The sequence below is a fragment of the Chiloscyllium punctatum genome, chromosome 9, assembly GCF_047496795.1.
Source record: "Chiloscyllium punctatum isolate Juve2018m chromosome 9, sChiPun1.3, whole genome shotgun sequence".
NCBI lineage: Eukaryota > Metazoa > Chordata > Chondrichthyes > Orectolobiformes > Hemiscylliidae > Chiloscyllium > Chiloscyllium punctatum.
This window is the reverse complement of record NC_092747.1, coordinates 46,296,179-46,314,636: the sequence shown is the minus strand read 5'-3', so window position 1 is coordinate 46,314,636 and position 18,458 is coordinate 46,296,179. Positions and strand designations below refer to the sequence as shown.

The 18,458-nt window shown below is 38.2% G+C and overlaps 1 protein-coding gene across 4 annotated transcripts in view; it reads left to right on the top strand.

Moving 5' to 3' along the window:
• Positions 1 to 18,458, top strand: part of ift88 (intraflagellar transport 88 homolog) — a 135,575-nt gene that overhangs the window by 20,664 nt on the left and 96,453 nt on the right. For all 4 annotated transcript variants that reach the window (XR_011961507.1, XM_072577398.1, XM_072577399.1 and 1 more), the window contains exons 5-10: positions 4,077 to 4,130; positions 8,693 to 8,762; positions 11,067 to 11,136; positions 11,997 to 12,087; positions 14,490 to 14,594; positions 14,756 to 14,858. Coding sequence is in view for 3 of the 4 variants with exons in the window: in XM_072577398.1 (XP_072433499.1) it covers positions 4,077 to 4,130; positions 8,693 to 8,762; positions 11,067 to 11,136; positions 11,997 to 12,087; positions 14,490 to 14,594; positions 14,756 to 14,858 (493 nt within the window). In the remaining variant the exon portion in view is untranslated. The remainder of the gene's footprint in view (positions 1 to 4,076; positions 4,131 to 8,692; positions 8,763 to 11,066; positions 11,137 to 11,996; positions 12,088 to 14,489; positions 14,595 to 14,755; positions 14,859 to 18,458) is intronic.

The window sequence follows — 18,458 nt, the reverse complement described above, 5'->3', positions numbered from 1 at the left end:
ATGAAGTGCTTGTGTTTCTTTGTTTTTTGCCAGCATTTTCACATGTTCTTCAGTATAGGTAATCCGAGTTCACTTACCTACTTGATGTAATATTTATATGGGACCTTGAGATCTTGTTCGGATAATCCAAAATTTGGATAATTTGTATTCAGGTAATCGAAGTTCCTCTGTATATTCAAGGTGTGCTGGAGCTGTGGCTCTAAGATGTGTATTTTGTCCTGGTTTCGTTCGAGGGAGTAATTGAATGAGTGTACCAAGCAGTCTCTGTTAAAATAAATAGTTTGAGAGACCTAAGGGTTTTTTTTAAAGTTGGAACAATGGAGACAGGCTGGATGGATGCAGCCTTCTCTCACACGCCAGGATTTCTAGGTTTTTTTCAGTTTTTAGATTCAATAGAAGCTACTGGATCCTCTAAGAAGTTATTTCTTCCCCTCTCTCGGTTACAGCTAGAAGCTGGGGTTCTCTCTCTGTTGCTGAATTGCGTGTGAGACGATCTGTTTCTGAATTTGTCTTTTTGCCAAAGGGGTGTTCATGTGATGTTACTTTATTGGAACAGTTAATTAGTAATAGTTACTATACCTATTATTCTGTTCAATTTTCCAGTAGAGTTAAATTATTCTGTTCTTTCTTTTGTTGTATTTTAACTATAGTGTTTGAATAAATTGTGTTTCGCTTAACGTCAAGGAGTTTAACCAAATCAGTTTGCACAGAACCAGGCCTTTATCTTTGAAATAAGAAAATGTTAAGATCTAGACTACTTTCTTAATATATTTTGAGGGAATATGATCTGGTCCATCACAAAGGCTTTCATATGCATTTTTAAATTTTGAATTTTTATTAAGCAGCTACCTTGGGCATTCTCTTCAGCCGGATAACTAAACACAGTTACAAACTTTAAATATACTTTATCATTATAGAACATAGAACATTGCAGTGCAGCACAGGCCCTTTGACCCTCGATGTTGCACCGACCTGTGGAACCAATCTGAAGCCCATCTAACCTACACTATTCCATTCTCGTCCAGATGCCTATCCAATGATCATTTAAAAGCCCTTAAAGTTGGCGAGTCTACTACTGTTGCAGGCAGTGTGTTCCATGCCCCTACTATTCTCTGAGTAAGTAAACTACCTCTGACATCTCTAATGAAGACAGCCTCAAGTCCCTCAGCATTTCCTCGTAAGACCTTCCCTCCATACCAGACAACATCCTAGTAAATCTCCTCTGAACCCTTTCCGAAGCTTCCACATCCTTCCTATAATGCAGTGACTAGAACTGTACTAAATACTCCAAATATGGCCGCATCAGAGTTTGTATAGCTGCAGCATGATTTCATGGTCCCGAAACTCAATCCCTCTGCCAATAAAAGCTAACACGCTATATGCCTTCTTAACCCGATCAACCTGGGTGGCAACTTTCAAGGATCTATGTTCCTGGACACTGAAATCTCTCTGCTCATCTACACTGCCAAGAATCTTACCATTAGCCCAGTACTCTGCATTCCTGTTACTCCTTCCAAAGTGAATCACCTCACATTTTTCCACATTAAACTCCATTTGCCACCTCTCAGCCCAGCTCTGCAGCTTATTTATGTCTCTCTGTTACCTAGAATATCCTTCATCACTATCCACAACTCTACCAACCTTCGTATCATCTGCAAATTTACTAACCCATCCTTCTATGCCCTCATCCAAGTTATTTATATAAATGACGAGCAACAGTGGACCCAAAACAGATCCTTGCGGTACCCCACTAGTAACTGAACTCCACAATTAACATTTCCCATCAACCACTACCCTCTGTCGTCTTTAGCTAGCCAATTTCTGATCCAAACGGCTAAGTCACCCTCGATCCCATACCTCCGTATTTTGTGCAATAGCCTACCATGGGGAACCTTACCAAATGCCTTACTGAAATCCATATGCACCACATCAACAGCTTTACCCTCATCAACCTGTTTGGTCACCTTCTCAAAGAACTCAATAAGGTTTGTGAGGCATGACCTACCCTTCACAAAACTGTGTTGACTATCCTTAATCAACTTATTACTTTCTAGATGATTATAACTCTCTCTGTCTTATAACCCTTTCCAACCCTTTGCCCACAACCAAAGTAAAGCTCACTGGTCTATAATTTCCAGGGTTGTCTCTACTCCCCTTCTTGAACATGTTCCCAACATTTGCTATCCAACAGTCTTCTGGCACTATTCCTGTAGACAATGGCAACATAAAGATCAAAGCCAAAGGCTCTGCAATCTCCTCCCTGGCTTCTCAGCGAGTCCTAGGATAAATTCCATCTGGCCCAGGGACTTATCTATTTTTACACCTTCTAGAATTGCTAATACCTCTTTGTGAACCTCAACTCTGTCTAGTCTAGTAGCCTGTATCTCAGTATTCTCCTCAATCATATTGTCTTTTTCTAGTGTGAATACTGATGAAAAGTATTCATTTAGTGCTTTCCCTATCTCCTCTGACTCCACCCACAACTTCCCACTACTATGCTTGATTGATTTTATTCTCGTCATTCTTTTATTCTTGAAATAGCTATAGAAAGTCTTTAGGGTTTTCCTTGATCCTATCCGACAACGACTTCTCATATCCCCCCTGGTTCTTAACTCTCTCTTTAGGTCTTTCCTGGTTAGCTTGTAACTCTCAAGCGCCCTAACTGAGCTTTCACATCTCATCCTAATATAAGCCGCCTTCTTCCTCTTGCCAAGAAGAGATTCAACTTCCTTAGTAAATCACAACTCCCGCACTCAAAACTTCCTGCCCTTTTTTCCATTATGTTAAAAATGACATTTTCCATGTGATTTGCCTTACCTATAATCTTACCTTTTACATCTTTTGTGAACCTCGTCTTTTTTTTGTCAGATGTTGCAGCTTTTCTTAAAAATCTAGCATTGGAGCTCTGAGTTTTTATTTTAATTAGCCTGTTCGAATATATTATTAGCAATGTTTGAGAAGATTTGTAGCTCAGAATGATGATAAGTATGTAAGTGAGCTCGCTGAGCTTGAAGGTTTGTTTTCAGACATTTCATCACCATACTCGGTAACATCAACAGTGAGAGTCTCTGGTGAAGCGCTGGTGGTATGTCCCGTCTCTCTATTTATAGGTCTTGGTTTCTTAAGGAGGTGATGTCATTTCCGGTTCTTTTTTCAAAGGAAGGTAGATGGGGTCTAAATCGATGTGTTTATTGATGGAGTTCTGGCCATGCCTCTAAGAATTCTCGTGCATATCTTTGTTTCGCCTCTTCTAGGATGTGTGAGTTGTCCCGGTCAAAGTGATAAACTTCTTTGTCTGTATGTATAGAAACTAGTGATAGTGGGTCACATCATTTGGTGGCCAGTTGGTGTTCCTGTATCCTGGTGGCAAGTTTCTTGCTAGTTTGTCCGATGTAGTGTTTTTTACAGTTCTTGCATAGTACCTTGTAAATGATATCACCAGCAAAACTAACGTCATTAACAAGATTACAAGCTCAGTGAGCTAACTTACATAATTATCATACATCTCTGGAGCAGGTGAAACTTGAACCCAGCCTCCAGGCTCAGTGTAGGAACGCTACTACTGTGCCACAATAGCCCTCTGCATTTGAGCAGGTTGGTTTTTGGAGATAAGTCATCTCAGTTCCAGGACATCTTTGCTGCAGTCCCTTAGAGTATTTTCTAATCAATCTGTTCAGAAATGTTATTATAGACCTCTGAGACCTAAACCCAGGCCTCTTGGCAAAACAAACTACTATTGTTTTGCTTTAACTTTAATTTCTTAAAATATGCCTTTACAGAACTGCACTGCACAATTTCTAGCTACATGCCCAGCTGATCTTTTTTCTGGGGTCTTGCCTTCAACAGTGCAGAGCAGTGGCTTGACAAAAGATTTTATTGTAGAAGACAGGAAAGAAATATTTGTTTTCTGTTTAGTACACTCAACATTTTAAAAATAAAAAGAGAAAAGTAAAAAGAAATTAAGCTGATATTGTGTACTCAATGTGAAAAATTTATCAAAATTAATTTCTTAGTACTTCTGTTGTATAATATATTTTTATTTGCCGTTTACCTAAGCAAATGTTTTCTAAATGTAGGCAAGAGTGCCTTTGGCCTCTTCAATGGGAAGGCCTGCCACTGGAGTTATTCAGGTAAGAAAGTAATCAAACTTTTAATTATCAACTGAGCGCAGCATTTATAGATAATAATTATCATTTTCATATTGGCAGGCTGTGATTAGAGGAGAGCGCAAGGATCAATATTTGGTCCACAGCTGCTAACAGTTTATAATAGTAATTTAGGTGTGGGGTCCAAATGTAATGCTACAAAGCTAAACAGACATATCTGTTGTAAGGAAGATGTAAATTGGTTTCAGGCAATTTGGGGCAGGCTTAGTGAATGGCCAAGAACATGGCAGACAGAATATAATGTGAGATTATCTATATTGGTAGGAGGAAAGGATGTGCAGGGTAATTCTTAATTGTAAATGTGGAAAGTTCTGATGTACAAAAAGACTTCTTCATGTTAAATATAACTTAGAGGAAGCACAGAGAGTGACAATGGTGCAATTTATATTTTGAGTGGGGGATTTAAGTGTCCAGAGTCTACTAAGAGTAGCTTTGGAGCACCACTACTGACCGTGCTGGTTGGGTGCTAAAGGTTAATGTTGCTAGACTGGTCTGTGGTAGGAGATGAAGGAATCAACGCGAGAGGAAAAACATCCTCAACCTAATCCTCACCAATCTGCCTGCCACCCGTGACAATATTGGTACGAGTAGCCACTGCACAGTCCTTGTGGAGACAAAGCCCCGATTTCATGTTGAGAATATCTTCCATTGTGTTGTGTGGCAATACTACTGTGCTAAATATGACAGTTCCTTTGATGTGCACCAAACCCTCCTCCCAGAAAAAATCTAGAACCAAGGGCACAATTTAAAATTTGGAGATGCCATTTAAGACCGAAATGAGGAGAATTATTTTTATTCAGAGCATTGTGAACCTTTTGAATTCATTACCACAGAAGGTTTGAATATTTGACAGTAGAATCCTTAGTGTGTGGAAGCAGGCCATTTACCTCACTGAGTCCACACCAATCCTCTGAAAAGCATCCCACCCAGACACACCCCTCTACCCTATCTCTGTATGTTTAAGGTAGAAATTTATTTTTAGGTTTCTGATTTTGAATGCTGTAAAGGGTTATGGAGGTGGTGTAGGAAAAAGACATTGAAGTTTTCGATCAGTCATGATTATTTTAAATGGCAGTGGAAGCTTTACAAGCTGAATGACCTGCTCCTGTTCCTGTGTTCTTAAATGACAGATATTACTCAGTAATAATCTTTAAACTTTGTTAAGTTTAATGTTATTTTATAATGTCATTTTATTATATAATTTAATGTACTATTATCATCAAGCCAGGATTCAACGAAGAGTTTAGAGGAAAGTGACAGGAATGACAACAGCTAAAAGCAAAAATGAAATATCAACTTGGTTAAACTATAAGACAGGACTACATATGTGCTAAACAGCGTAAGCTGCAAGTGATTGACAGAACTAAGCAATCCCACAGTGTATCAAATCCATGTTGTACAGCACTGTCATTTCCAGATGTGAATGATGGTGACAACTAACAAATGAGAATGATCCATGAGAATCCCATCTGCAAAAACAAGAAAGCACATGAGTGTGAAATAGAAGGCTTCAGGCGGATTTGCCAAATGGATGATTTGTCTTGGCGTCCTCATCAGACCACATAAACACCGAATTCCTCCAATACTGGAGCAGTTGCATGCATGTTACAGAGTTTGGACAAGTTCAGCATTGGGCTAAAAAATGACAAGGAGTGTTTATGCTACACCAATGCCATTAAATGATCTTCTCCCACGCAAGAGCTTTAAGCATCTCCTGTTGTAGTTCAATGCCAACACTGTCCTGGGGATGGGAGTGGGTTTGGGGATATGGGATTACTTGACCAGATTTAGATCGACTAATACAGGAATCCTGGAGCTGCAAGTTGCCGTCAGTGCATCTTGTGAATCCATGACCTCAACCATTTAGGACAAGGGCAACAGGCGCATGGGAACATAACCATCTGCAACAGTTTCCTGCAATTTGCACAACATCTTGAATTGGAAATATATCACTGCACCTTAATTGTTGATGGGTTAAAATCTTGGAATTTCCCACATTACAGCAGTGTTGGAGTATCTACATGAGACTGCAGTGATTCATGAAAATGGCTTACTATCACCACCTCTAGTGCAGTTGGGCATGGACACTAAAAGCTTCCCTTGGCTGTGAAGCCCTTATCCCAAATCATTCTTTTAATTAATTACATAAGATTTCTTCATTACTTCATTATTAAAACAATTTGAAATTCCTTTTTCTAGTTAAGTTCCATGGAGCTTCTATCTTTGAATCATATCCCTTTCTTCATTTTCTATGCAGTATCTTCAGAAACACAGATATTCTGCACTCATACCTATAGGCATACTTACACTATTAGAAGCACAGCATTTTTATCATTATTGTTTGTTTAGTATTATGCAGTCAATTCAACTTGTTGATATTCTCCCTGCATTTTTGTGTTCCACAGGTTTCGTGTATAACATTTATCAAGTGCATTCTGAAAATTATCATTGATTATTAAGTTGATTGTTATTTAATAAATTATAAATTGATTATCATCATTTTAACTTTTAACTTGCTCCAATGGGTTTATGTAACAGAAGAATTTCAGGGAGTATGAATCCTACTCTGCAATTTATAAACTATTGATAGCTTAGCATTATGCTGTTCATTTGTTCAATTTGCATTAAGGCACATTTGTTCTGTGTTGATACAAAGCTATTTTGGTTGTACAAATAAAGCTTTTAAAAATTGCCAATTTAAATTAAGTATCAGATTTTGATCTGATTCTGTGACACAGTAGTTCCTGGACATCGTTATACACTTGAGTTTTTAATGGAAAAGTGAAAAGGCATTTCTGTACAAAATATTTCAACTTTGTTTCTGAATGGATACTCCTATTGCGTAGCTGGTAATGCTTACGAGTAGTCTCTGATTCTTATGAATCTATTTCATGATGCCCTAATTTAAGCAATATTTTAAGGTCCATTATTATTTTGTCAGTGCCTTTATTTACATCTAAGTTATTTAAGTCCTCTCATTAAATGTAATTGTGATACAAAATGCTGAGAGTATTACAGATAGATAATAGCCATGTGTGTGAAGGAAATGTTAGAGGGTGATTTCTGGTTTGTAGTCCCATTTTTAGGATCAGCATTATATTATATCTTACGTATTAAAAATTATCAATAGTTTCATGGTGGTATGCCTGCAGCAGGTTCTGTGAATTAAAGTATGTGGCTCAATCAAATCAGTTAAGACTTCATCTAATGTGACGTGACTCAGTACATTCTTACTGAGAAGATATTTAAAATGGATTATATACGGAAACAATTGTACAATTTTCCTGTTTTGCATAGAATTTGTAGAAAATGATTTGTTTCTATTATCTTAGGAATATAGGAACAGGAATAGGCCATTCGCCCATTGAACTTGCCCTGCCCTTCAATGTGGTCGTACTGATCAAACATTTTTACCCATAACTGTATACATCATTGGTAATCAGAAATCTACCAATCTCTACCTTAAACTACTCAAATTCTGAGTTTTCACAGCCCTCTATAGTAGAGAATTCCAAAGGTTCACAACCCTCTAAGTAAAAAAATTCTTGGGCATAAGTGTAGCTCCCTTTTGAAATTATGCCCCGGTTTTAGACTCCCCAACCAGGAAAAACCTCTTTGCCGCATCTAACTTAACAATCCTTTTAAGTATTTTGTAAGTTTCAATGAAATTATCTTTCATTCTTTGAAAATCTTGACTATATAGGTCCAATTTGTCTATCTCTCGTTGAACAGTTTCACCATCCTGGAAACAGGTCTGGTGAACCTCTGTTGCATTCCCCAGTAGCAATAATATCTTTCTTGAGTTAAAGAGATCAAAACTGCACACAGGACTCCATGTGCCGCGTCTTAAGTAAGCTCTTTTAAAGTTGAAAGAAAGCTTTGGTACTCCTGACTCAAATCCTCTTGTAATAAAGACTAACCTTCCATTAAGCTTCCCAGTAGCTTGCTACACCTGAATGTCAATCTTCAGTGACATATCGACAAGGGCACCAAGGTCCTTTTGTACATTTTACATTTTCCAACATCTTACCATTGAAGAAACACTCCGTACCAAAGTAGATAACTTTACACTTTTTGACATTACGTTTATCTGTCAAGTTCTTTCCCATTCATTAAGTCTGTCTGAATCTTCCTGAAGCCTTTTATATCTTCCTTACAATACACATTCCCATTTAGTTTCGTATGAATAAAGAAATTGGAAATATTATGGTTGGTCCCACATCCAGATCAATATATATTGTAAACAGCTGGGGACCACATACTGAACTTTGTGATACCCCGCTAAACATAGCCTGCTAATGTGAGAATAGTTTTTTTATTCCTACACTGTGTGGTGTAGGTGGCAATTTGTGTGGCCTGTCTCTGACACTGAAGGACAGCAATCAGTTTCTATATATTTTTCTTAGTACATTTTTCATTGTTTCGCTCTGATATTCATGTTTACATGTGGAGTAATTTTATGATTTTGCCTCTTTTCTACTTTGAAAACAAAGTATATGTAACAGCATTATTCTTGATCTTTTAAGGATGGAATTACTGTAGCTAGACCTATGACAGCAGTACGTGCAGCTGGCTATTCTTCTGCAGCTTACAGAGGTCTGTTTCATTTGAAATATTTTAGAGAAACGATTATGGATCAGGGAAGGTTTTGGCTCTATATCAGCATATTTGTGCAAAAAGAAAGTTGTCTTTTCATTTTACGCCGTTACCGGGGAGTCCATTTCATGTATTAATCACTGTTAGTGAAGAGCATCCTGATGTCAGTCCTAAATGTGCGCTTTTCTATTTTAACTTGTACTCCCAAGTATCTTGTTTTCTCTAGTTAAAATCTTTGAGATTTATCTCAACTATGCTGTTTCCAATCCTGTTGATCTCAAGAAGAGGCTATAGGCTATTATAGATAAGACTACTTACAGTGTGGAAACAGGCCCTTCGGCCCAACAAGTCCACACTGACCCTCTGAAGAGCAATCCACCCAGCCCCGTTCCCCTACATTTACCCCTTCACCTAACACTACAGGCAATTTAGGATGGCCAATTCACCTAACCTGCACATTGTTTTTGGACTGTCGGAGGAAACCGAGCAAACCCACGCAGACACTGGGAGAATGTGCAAACTCCACACAGACAGTTGCCTGAGACGGGAATTGAACCTGGGTTTCTGGCGCTGTGAGGCAGCAGTGCTATCCATTGTGCCACCATGTATTGGATTTCTAAACCTGAATAATTGATAGAATTGCAAAACAGTAACCACACTCTTCCTTGAGTTGCCCACTTGGTACTCTTTCTACCTCACTCCATTCCACCACCTCCAATTCCAATTTAACAAGTACTGTGATTTTTTTTCCCTTCTGATTAGTTTTGTTTTCATTCCCTTGTTTTAGACAAATCCAATAGCTTTGAACTTAACTAATAGGTATTTAGCATACAAGATTCCTGACTGGATTCTGGAAGTATAGGGATGACACATTGTAGGGCTTCCTATGCTCTACTTAAAACATTAAAATGAACAGTCAGGATATTTAGCGCTGCTCCTTCAGTACATTGTGTGTTCATGTTGCGTATGATAATTGATGGCATTATTTTACATGGGGCAGAGTTTTATAGGTAATTTTATAGTAGAGTTTCTCATCCCTCTCTTGAGAAGATGTCCTGCCTCAGAGCTGCTGGTCAATCTATTGTCGAACAACTCTGGAGCCTTAGCAGTTTCATAACGGAATATGGCCACCATTGGGACCACTGGCAGATCCTAAGTCCCTTAACACATTGGAGATAACCTTGTGGCAGTGAGATAGGGATATGCCTGATGTCAAAAGGGAGCCATGAGGCAGGTGCCATTCCACTTCCCATTTGAGGCTCATGCAGGATAACCTGTTGGGCTTTGGCCCCATTAATGGTCACTTAAGGGCTTCAATTGAAGAGAGGTAAGTAAGATGCCGTTGGCCTCATCTCCCCTTCAGTTTAAGATTGAGGACAGGTCAGGTTGACAGGAACAACACACACACACATACACACATATATATAAAATATATATATATAAAATATACACACACTTCCCTGGCTGCAAACGTGCCACTTGGGAGCTCCTATAATTCTGCCTGTGGTATTGGAGGATTTGATGGCACAGTGATAATGTCCCCAGACTCTCACTCCTGAGACCCAAACTTGAAAATGTGTTCAGGACTCATCATGGAGGATTATAAACTCCCATAAATCCTTAGGGAGTTAAATCTGCCATCCTTGTCTGTTTCCACATCATGGCCTCAGTTTGTGGCAAGGCCAGAATACTGGCATAGTCCTTCAAATGACAGACTTAATCAAGTGCAAGTGAGAATGCAGTGGAGTCCCTACCTGTCAAACTCCCCTCTGATTAAATACCCTTCCACACCAAATTGGGGTCAGTGAATTTTCATCAAAAGTGCAATGCCTAACTTGAAATGTTAACTCCATTTGTGTCATAGCAGATGCAGCCTGACCTGCTGAGTATAGTTTTTTCTTTCAAATTTCTATTACAGAGGAACCTCGATTACCCAAAGGACATGGGCGGGGAGTATTTCATTCAGTTAATCGAATGCTGGATAACATAGTTTAGCCAAGCATGGGGACTTTGCAATCTTGCCGGATAATCCGAAATTTAGATAATTGAATGCTGGATAATTGAAGTTCCTCTGTATTTTGCTTTTCACTTTCTTATCATGATTGTCAATGCCTCATAAGTCTGTTTGTTGGTCTTCTCTAGCAGTCGAGATAAAGCCTATGGATAAGTAGTATTGATTGTTTTTCAGCCTCAGTAATCTGTCTAAGAATTTACTTTCAGTTATTATATTTGCTGAGGATAACAGTTTGAACGTAAATGTGGCATTTCATTATATTTTTAAAAATCATATTTTGTTTATTTCAGGCTCTACATTTGATCCACTTGGGCAATCAAGAGGTCCTGCTCCACCTCTTGAAACAAAGAATGAAGATACGTAAGTCAGACTACAATACTACTTCAAAACATGTAGCACTTGGTATCAGAATAAGTAAGCATTCCCCTTAATGGTTAATCATTCACAGAATAGTGTAGTGGATTTTTTTTTGTTATATTGAGGTAAATGTTCTTCCTTGATGCCCGTATAGTAAGCAAAACACAGAACTTGGATGAGGAGATCACATATTTATGATAGAATCTGTCTGCTTGTGTTTCCATGCATGTGCTGTAAATCAGGTACATTCTTTTACTAACACTCACCACTTCTTCCACTTGGCACTCTACCTATATGATGCTTAGTGGCTTAGTGATAAAAGTGATGTGGTTGGACTATTTTACACTGCATCTTTTTTTTTCAATCAATTTTTAAAAAGCTAGACAGTAAGTTTCGGGCAAGACAAAGGAAGCTCTGCATTGTTGGAGATGCTACATTTTAGATGAGATGTTAAACCAATCTTCTGTGTAACCTATAGGTTTAAACAATCCTATAGCACTAAACAAAGAAGACTACTTGGGTCTGTCGATGTCCTGGCCAATATACACCCCTCAACCAAAACTGTGAAAGAAGTTTTGCTGCAAAGTCTTGATGGTCCATTTACATTTTGTTTTATTTCATTACATTTATAATGTAATTACATTTCCTCTCTCATTAATGTAACTGTATACAGTAATGTGGAATATTTTCTAAGTAGCTTTTAAATATATTTTCATTATAGGACTGGATGATCTGCTATTTTTTGGCAACACGTAAACATTGGTGAAAGTAATATTTTATGCAACACATCTTTGACTGTTTGATGTAAATTATTATTGCCCTCACCAAAATTTGTTATTGTGCTTCCCTACAATATTTTGTAGGCCAGAAGAAAAAGTTAAGAATTTAGAGAAGATTGTGAATGAATTGATTGAAGAAAGTTGCATTGCCAATAGATGTGGTGACCTACAGTTGGTAAGAATTTCATTGTGGAACATGTTCTGTGAACATAAAAAATTAACAACCAGCAAGAAAACAATCTGGTCTTTTCATCCTGTCCCACACCTCATATGTTATGATCAGTGGGGTAGTGTGCTGGAAAACAAGCCCTGCTATTCCCAGAGTTGTCAAAAAAAAGTTATGAAATCTGCAGAATTCTCTAATTTTGTTGACTTTGCGACCCAGGTTGACAGAAAGCATAAGTCAGATTCTGTTCTTAACATGAATTACTATTTAATACAAGTAAATTGACTCTGGCTACAGGTAAACAATTATGAACCATTGGTATTTAACTTTAGCTAAAACTCTAACTTCCTTATAAACTCCCCTTTAAACACACACATGCACAAGGTAAAGAACAGGGGCGTTATAGATGGAGGAAAACTGACAAAGAATTTCAATGGACTCTGTTCACAGGATATGCTGAGATGGTTCTTGTGTAAATCAGAATACTGCTTCTCGGTCTTCCTTCTCCAGATTCTTTCATTGGTTTGCAGGATATACAGGATAGCTAGGTAGCACTTGTAAAAGTCTCCTACTTTTAAATTAAAATTCACAGCTTATAACAACTGCTGGAGGAGAAATAAGTTGTTTTTCTTCAACCTTAAAGTGGCTTTTGCTGTAGAGAATAGAAACAACACCTGAGCCGATAGAGGTTAGATGGCTTCTCACTATCCTCTACTTAGCCCCAAGCTATTCAGCTATCTGAGAACCAATCACGAGGCCTTTGTCATTGCTCTGTTGATCAGCAAGTAGTTATCAATCAACAACATGCTGCTGGCTGAATCATCATTTGTATACACCTCTCAAATCCAGAGCATCTGCAAACTATACTTCAATTACTACTTGAACTAACAGTTGTGTAAATGGTGCTTACAGTAAGTGTCAGGTTGCATACTTTTAAAACCTGCACTAATCCTTTAGCACTTCTTGGTTTGTAAAATAGTTCATTTTTTATTTTAATCCACAATTAAAAATATAAAAAACTGAAAAGACACAGTCTTTACACATGATAGCTGGAGCATCATGAGCAGACAAATCTCACTGTCATGCCCTGTGTAACTTCCAGGGAAAGGCAAAAGCACAGAAAGAAATATAGCCAATAAATAAAAATTATATTGTGCCAAATCCCCCTTTCATCTCCAAAGGCTACCAAAACCTGTTGGAGATGGAAAATACTTTGTTTTATGTTGTGTATTAAGTTTTGAACGTGAAAAGTTTTTAAATGAAACAACTATTCTAGATCTAAATTAATTTCCACCAAATGTGTAAAGCTTTCTCAGTGATGGTACTCTCACTTCTTAATCTGGGATGTTGTTAACTCAAATTGTACTCCAGGTCATCTTGGCTGCCATATCAGGTAGAATATTGAAAGATTAATGAATTATCAGCATTTTTGTCCTTTGAGAAATTAAACAAAGACACCAGGCTTTTTGTCACCTGTTTATATCTGTAATGTAGCAAAATATCTCAATGTCATAGAAATGAAAAAGAACACATTATAATGTTAAGACAAGGGGCAGAATTTTCCACTCCTTGAGCAGCCAACTGCAAAAAAATGTGAGAAAATGTAAGGGAGAACCAGTAGATTTAATATCCTTGAATTTCCAAAAGGCATTTGATAAGGCATCACATGAAATGTTAATATACAAGGTCAGGGCCCATAGACTTTAGATTAGATTACTTACAGTGTGGAAACAGGCCCTTCGGCCCAACAAGTACACACTGCCCCGCCGAAGCGCAACCCACCCATACCCCTACGTCTACCCCTTACCTACACTACGGACAATTTAGGATGGCCAATTCACCTGACCTGCACATCTTTGGACTGTGGGAGGAAACCGGAGCACCCGGAGGAAACCCACGCAGACACGGGGAGAACGTGCAAACTCCACACAGTCAGTCACCTGAGGCGGGAATTGAACCCGGGTCTCTGGCGCTGTGAGGCAGCAGTGCTAACCATTGTGCCACCGTGTCGCCCACTTAGTGATGATGTAGCATGGATAGAAGATTGATTAAGAGATGGAAGCAAAGAGTTGAACTAAATGGTGCATCTTCACATTGACAAGTTGTGACTAGTGGATTTTGTTAAAAAACAAAAAGAAATGTCATTCTTGGCTGAGATGTAATAGATACTATTATCACATGTACATGCCAGTGCAACTCCAAAAGCTGGCTGAGTGACGTATGTGAATTAGCATCTAGACCAGTCTAATTTACTTTTTCTTCTCAGTGCTTGTTGGTAGCACTTAACATTCAATACAAAGTTAAAAATAGACACATGACCTCATGAGTTTTTTTATAGTTTTCTTTGAGATATATCAGATGTTTAGATTCAGACTTTAAAGAAGTGCATAATTCCTTTTTTGCTGTTTCAGGCTTTGGAAAAAGCAAAGGAAGCAGGTAGAAAGGAGAGAATACTGGTGAGACAAAGAGAGCAAACAGCATCTTCAGATCATATCAATCTGGATCTTACTTATTCAGTGAGTCAGATATTGAATATCAGCATTTGCTTAACACTGATAAACATAGCATGATTTTCCTTGTTATTGTATATTTCAAAGTAAATATTTTATAACCAATGAAAATTAAAAATTTTAGTGTAACTTCAGTCATGATTAATATGAGATTAATTTATCCGTAGGTACTTTTCAATTTAGCCAGTCAATATGCAGTCAATGATATGTATGCAGAAGCATTAAATACCTATCAAGTGATAGTGAAAAACAAAATGTTCAACAATGCAGGTAAGATAGAAGTATTGTCCATTTTTTAAAAAATCGATGCTTTACTGTTTGAAATGTGCTTTATATATCAGTAAACATATGTATGTTGAAAATGTTGTGATTTTGTTGCATTTTAAAACTAATAACTGATGTTTATTAAGCTCTTGGAATTACTATTAAATATGATGAATAACCATTTCAGGAAACTCAATTGAAACTGCTTAATTTTGAGTAATGTATTCTCCAGTAATTTACATTAACTTATCAAAAGAGCTGGTGCAACAACAAATACAAAAGCAAACCTTAAAATGCTAGATAACAGAAACTTATGAAAACGTTGTTTGAAAAAGACAAGAGCAACGTATAAAGGAACTTTGCTATTGTTTGTGACAAGTATTTGCTGCTGACATATGTATTTCAATAATTATACACTTTGCTTGTTTGTTAGACTTTGCTTGTTTGTATCACTTAAAAAACAAGATAACAAGAAAATAGGAATGCACAATGAGCTATGCAATAATTCATAAAGTAATATAATACTTCTAAGTTTTGTCAGATTTGCATATGTTTGAAATTTGATGATTGAAAAACTATTTGTTTCTTACTGTTGATGGAATGATTTCAAATTTGTGGTTGCAATAAATTCTGAACATCACTGATGGCTATTTTATATGTAAATTGATCTCACCCTCTTCATAAAGTAATGAAATTCTGATAGTAAAATTAATACTTAAATTTAACGATCAGACTTATTGGTTTTCTGTTACTGCAGACAAGAAGCTTGATGTCTGTCTTGAAAATACCTTGCTCAATTTTGTAATGAAGGGAAATTTTGCTGATCAAAAAGAGCTGCATGACTTGCTGCTTTGCTTGTGTGATTGAGATTTTCATTTTTGAAGTTAAACAGTGGCAGCAAGTGAGTTTCTGCCATGGCCTGGGAGATGTATTTCACATAATTACTCACTTCTCATCTCATATATTTGTGCAAACGAGTTACTTAGTGAATTGTGATGAGTGAGACTAAGGTTCTTGCCACTGCTGGGCATTTCCAATAACCAAGGCACGGGTGCCATATTTAAATGTCCAGATGACACCAGATCAGATGCTGTAAGCCAGGAACTGCTCCTCGTACTATGGCATTTGTCTCTAAACTCCAGTCAGATCACAAAAGAAATTAAACTTGCTCCTCGTTTCTCAGAGATGGCTCTCGAACATTAAAGTACAGGGTGACGGAAAGATGGTGATCCTTTACCAGCTTTTGGCAGTAAAAGACTAAACCAGCTTGGGTAGAGACTATAACGTGGGTCAGTGCAGTCTCCACCACGAAATGGGGCAGGCAGCAGAGGTCCATGACCTGCTGAGCTCAGCAAGAGCTGATGGCCCATCAACTCTTTGCTCCTTACAAAAGACCATTACCTGTCCTAACTCTGCTGCTGTGAATATATCTCACTAAGCCTACAGGCCTTTGTATTACATGTGTCATGTCCCTCAAAGGCTCCCATTCACTTTAACCTCTACAAAATCTACACTTACCTGTCAACTGAGCATATTCATCCTGGAAGTGGGTGGCAGTAAGGTAATTTCTGGCCTTTTGAGCTCTCTGAAGTGTTGCTCTGTCCTCCTCTTATGGGCAGACCTTCTGATTAATCTGGGTAAAAACAATGACTGCAGATGCTGGAAACCAGATTCTGGATTAGAGTGGTGCTGGAAGAGCACAGCAGTTCAAGCAGCATCCGAGGAGCAGTAAAATCGACGTTTCGGGCAAAAGCCCTTCATCAGGAATTTTCTCCTGATCCTCAGAGGATTGCTCTTATTCCCTCATTTCCTCTGCATCAAGGACATCGCATTTGTGGGCTCAAATTGTGAACAACACTGCATACCACATGATAAGGGGTTGCCTGTATAGGCTATACTCTAAAGCCCTTGTGGAGTTGTCCAAACACCAGACCTGTAGTCTGTTCGAACAGGGTCCTGGTGGAAGCATGTTGTACTTTAGCTGTCCATCTATCTGCACATTTCCTAGAGGTGTCATGAATTAGGTTTGGATACGTGTATCTTTTGACTCCCAGCAGCCATCCCTATATGGCACAACATCTTGGAAAGAGGCAGTGACCTGCAAGTGCTCCATTACAAACAAGAATTGGTACCTCCAAAATGTTGTGTTGATTACCACAAATTAGTTCAACATTACAGAGTTTGTTTGTTTTTTCATTCATTCATTGGATTTGGATTTCACTGGCTGAACCAGCATTTATTATCCATCCCTAATTGCCCTTGGTGACCTGTGTCTTTGATTGGTTGCAGTCCATTTGGTGTAGGTAGACCAATAACACTGTTTGGGAGGGATTTTGAGGATTTTGACCTAGTGAAGGAACAATAATAAAATGTTTCCAAGTTAGGATTGTGAGTGACTTGGAAGGAAACTTGGAGAGGGTGGTGTTCCTATGCATCTACTGTCATTATCCTTCTAAGTGGTAATGGTTGTGGGTTTGGAAGGTACTGAATGAGAACCTTGATAAATCTCTGCAGTACATCTTGTTGATGATGCACAATGGTGTTACTGAGTATATGTGGTGAAGGAGCGAATGTTTGTTGATGTGTTGCCAGTCAAGCAGGCTGCTTTGTCCTGGATGATGTCAAGCTTCTTCACCTGCACTAAGTACATTCCTGATGTGTGCTTTGTAGATGGTGGATAGGCTTTAGGAGAAAAGTCTCGGAGATGAGCTACTTGCAGAATTCCTAGCCTCTGACCTTGTAGCGTCTATTTATATGGTTGGTTCCAGTTCAGTTTCTAGTCCGTAGTAATGCATGAGTTGTTGATACTGAGATATTTAATGATGGTGATACCTTTGAAAGTTGAGGTTAGGTTCTCTCTCATTGGAGGAGATTGTTGTTTGGCACCTATTTGGCATAGTGTTTGGGATAGTCAGCATGGCTTTGTAAGCCCTGCCTAATAAATTTGCTAAAAGTTTTTGAGGAGGTGATCACATTTGTATGAGGGTTAGTGCAGTTGATGTAGTTTATATGGATTTCATCAAAGTCTTTGACAAGATTCTATATGGGAGACTGGGTATCCAGGGTAACTTGGTAATTTGGATCCTAAATTGGCTGAGTAATAGAGTGGGAGGTAAGAAAAAGGCTGTTTGCATAACTAGAAGCTAGTGTCCAGTGGCATACCACAGATCAGTGCTGAGTCCCTTATTGCTAATGATTGGAAGTGTTGTGGGGGGAGGAAATGATAAATAAGCTTGCAGATGACCCAAGGATTGTCTGGGTCGATAGTAATGAGGAAGAAGATCTTAAGTTGCAGGAAGACAGAGACAGCTTGGTCGGATGGGCAAATCAGTGATAGGTGGAATTTAATGTGCATTCGCATTTGGCTGGATTCCATCCTGACCTTTGATTCCAAGTATACATCAATGATATCAGCAGTGCTGATTTCCATTACTGATGAGATGTTTGAGCATGCACCAGAAAGATCAATCTATTATCTGCCTTCTTTGACGATTGCTAATCTCCAGACGAAATGAGAATTGAAGCAGACTGTTTAATAAATTTAATTAATGTAATTACTGTAATTTCCCCTCGCAGGGCTTCCTTCAAAAAGAATGTTATTGCAAA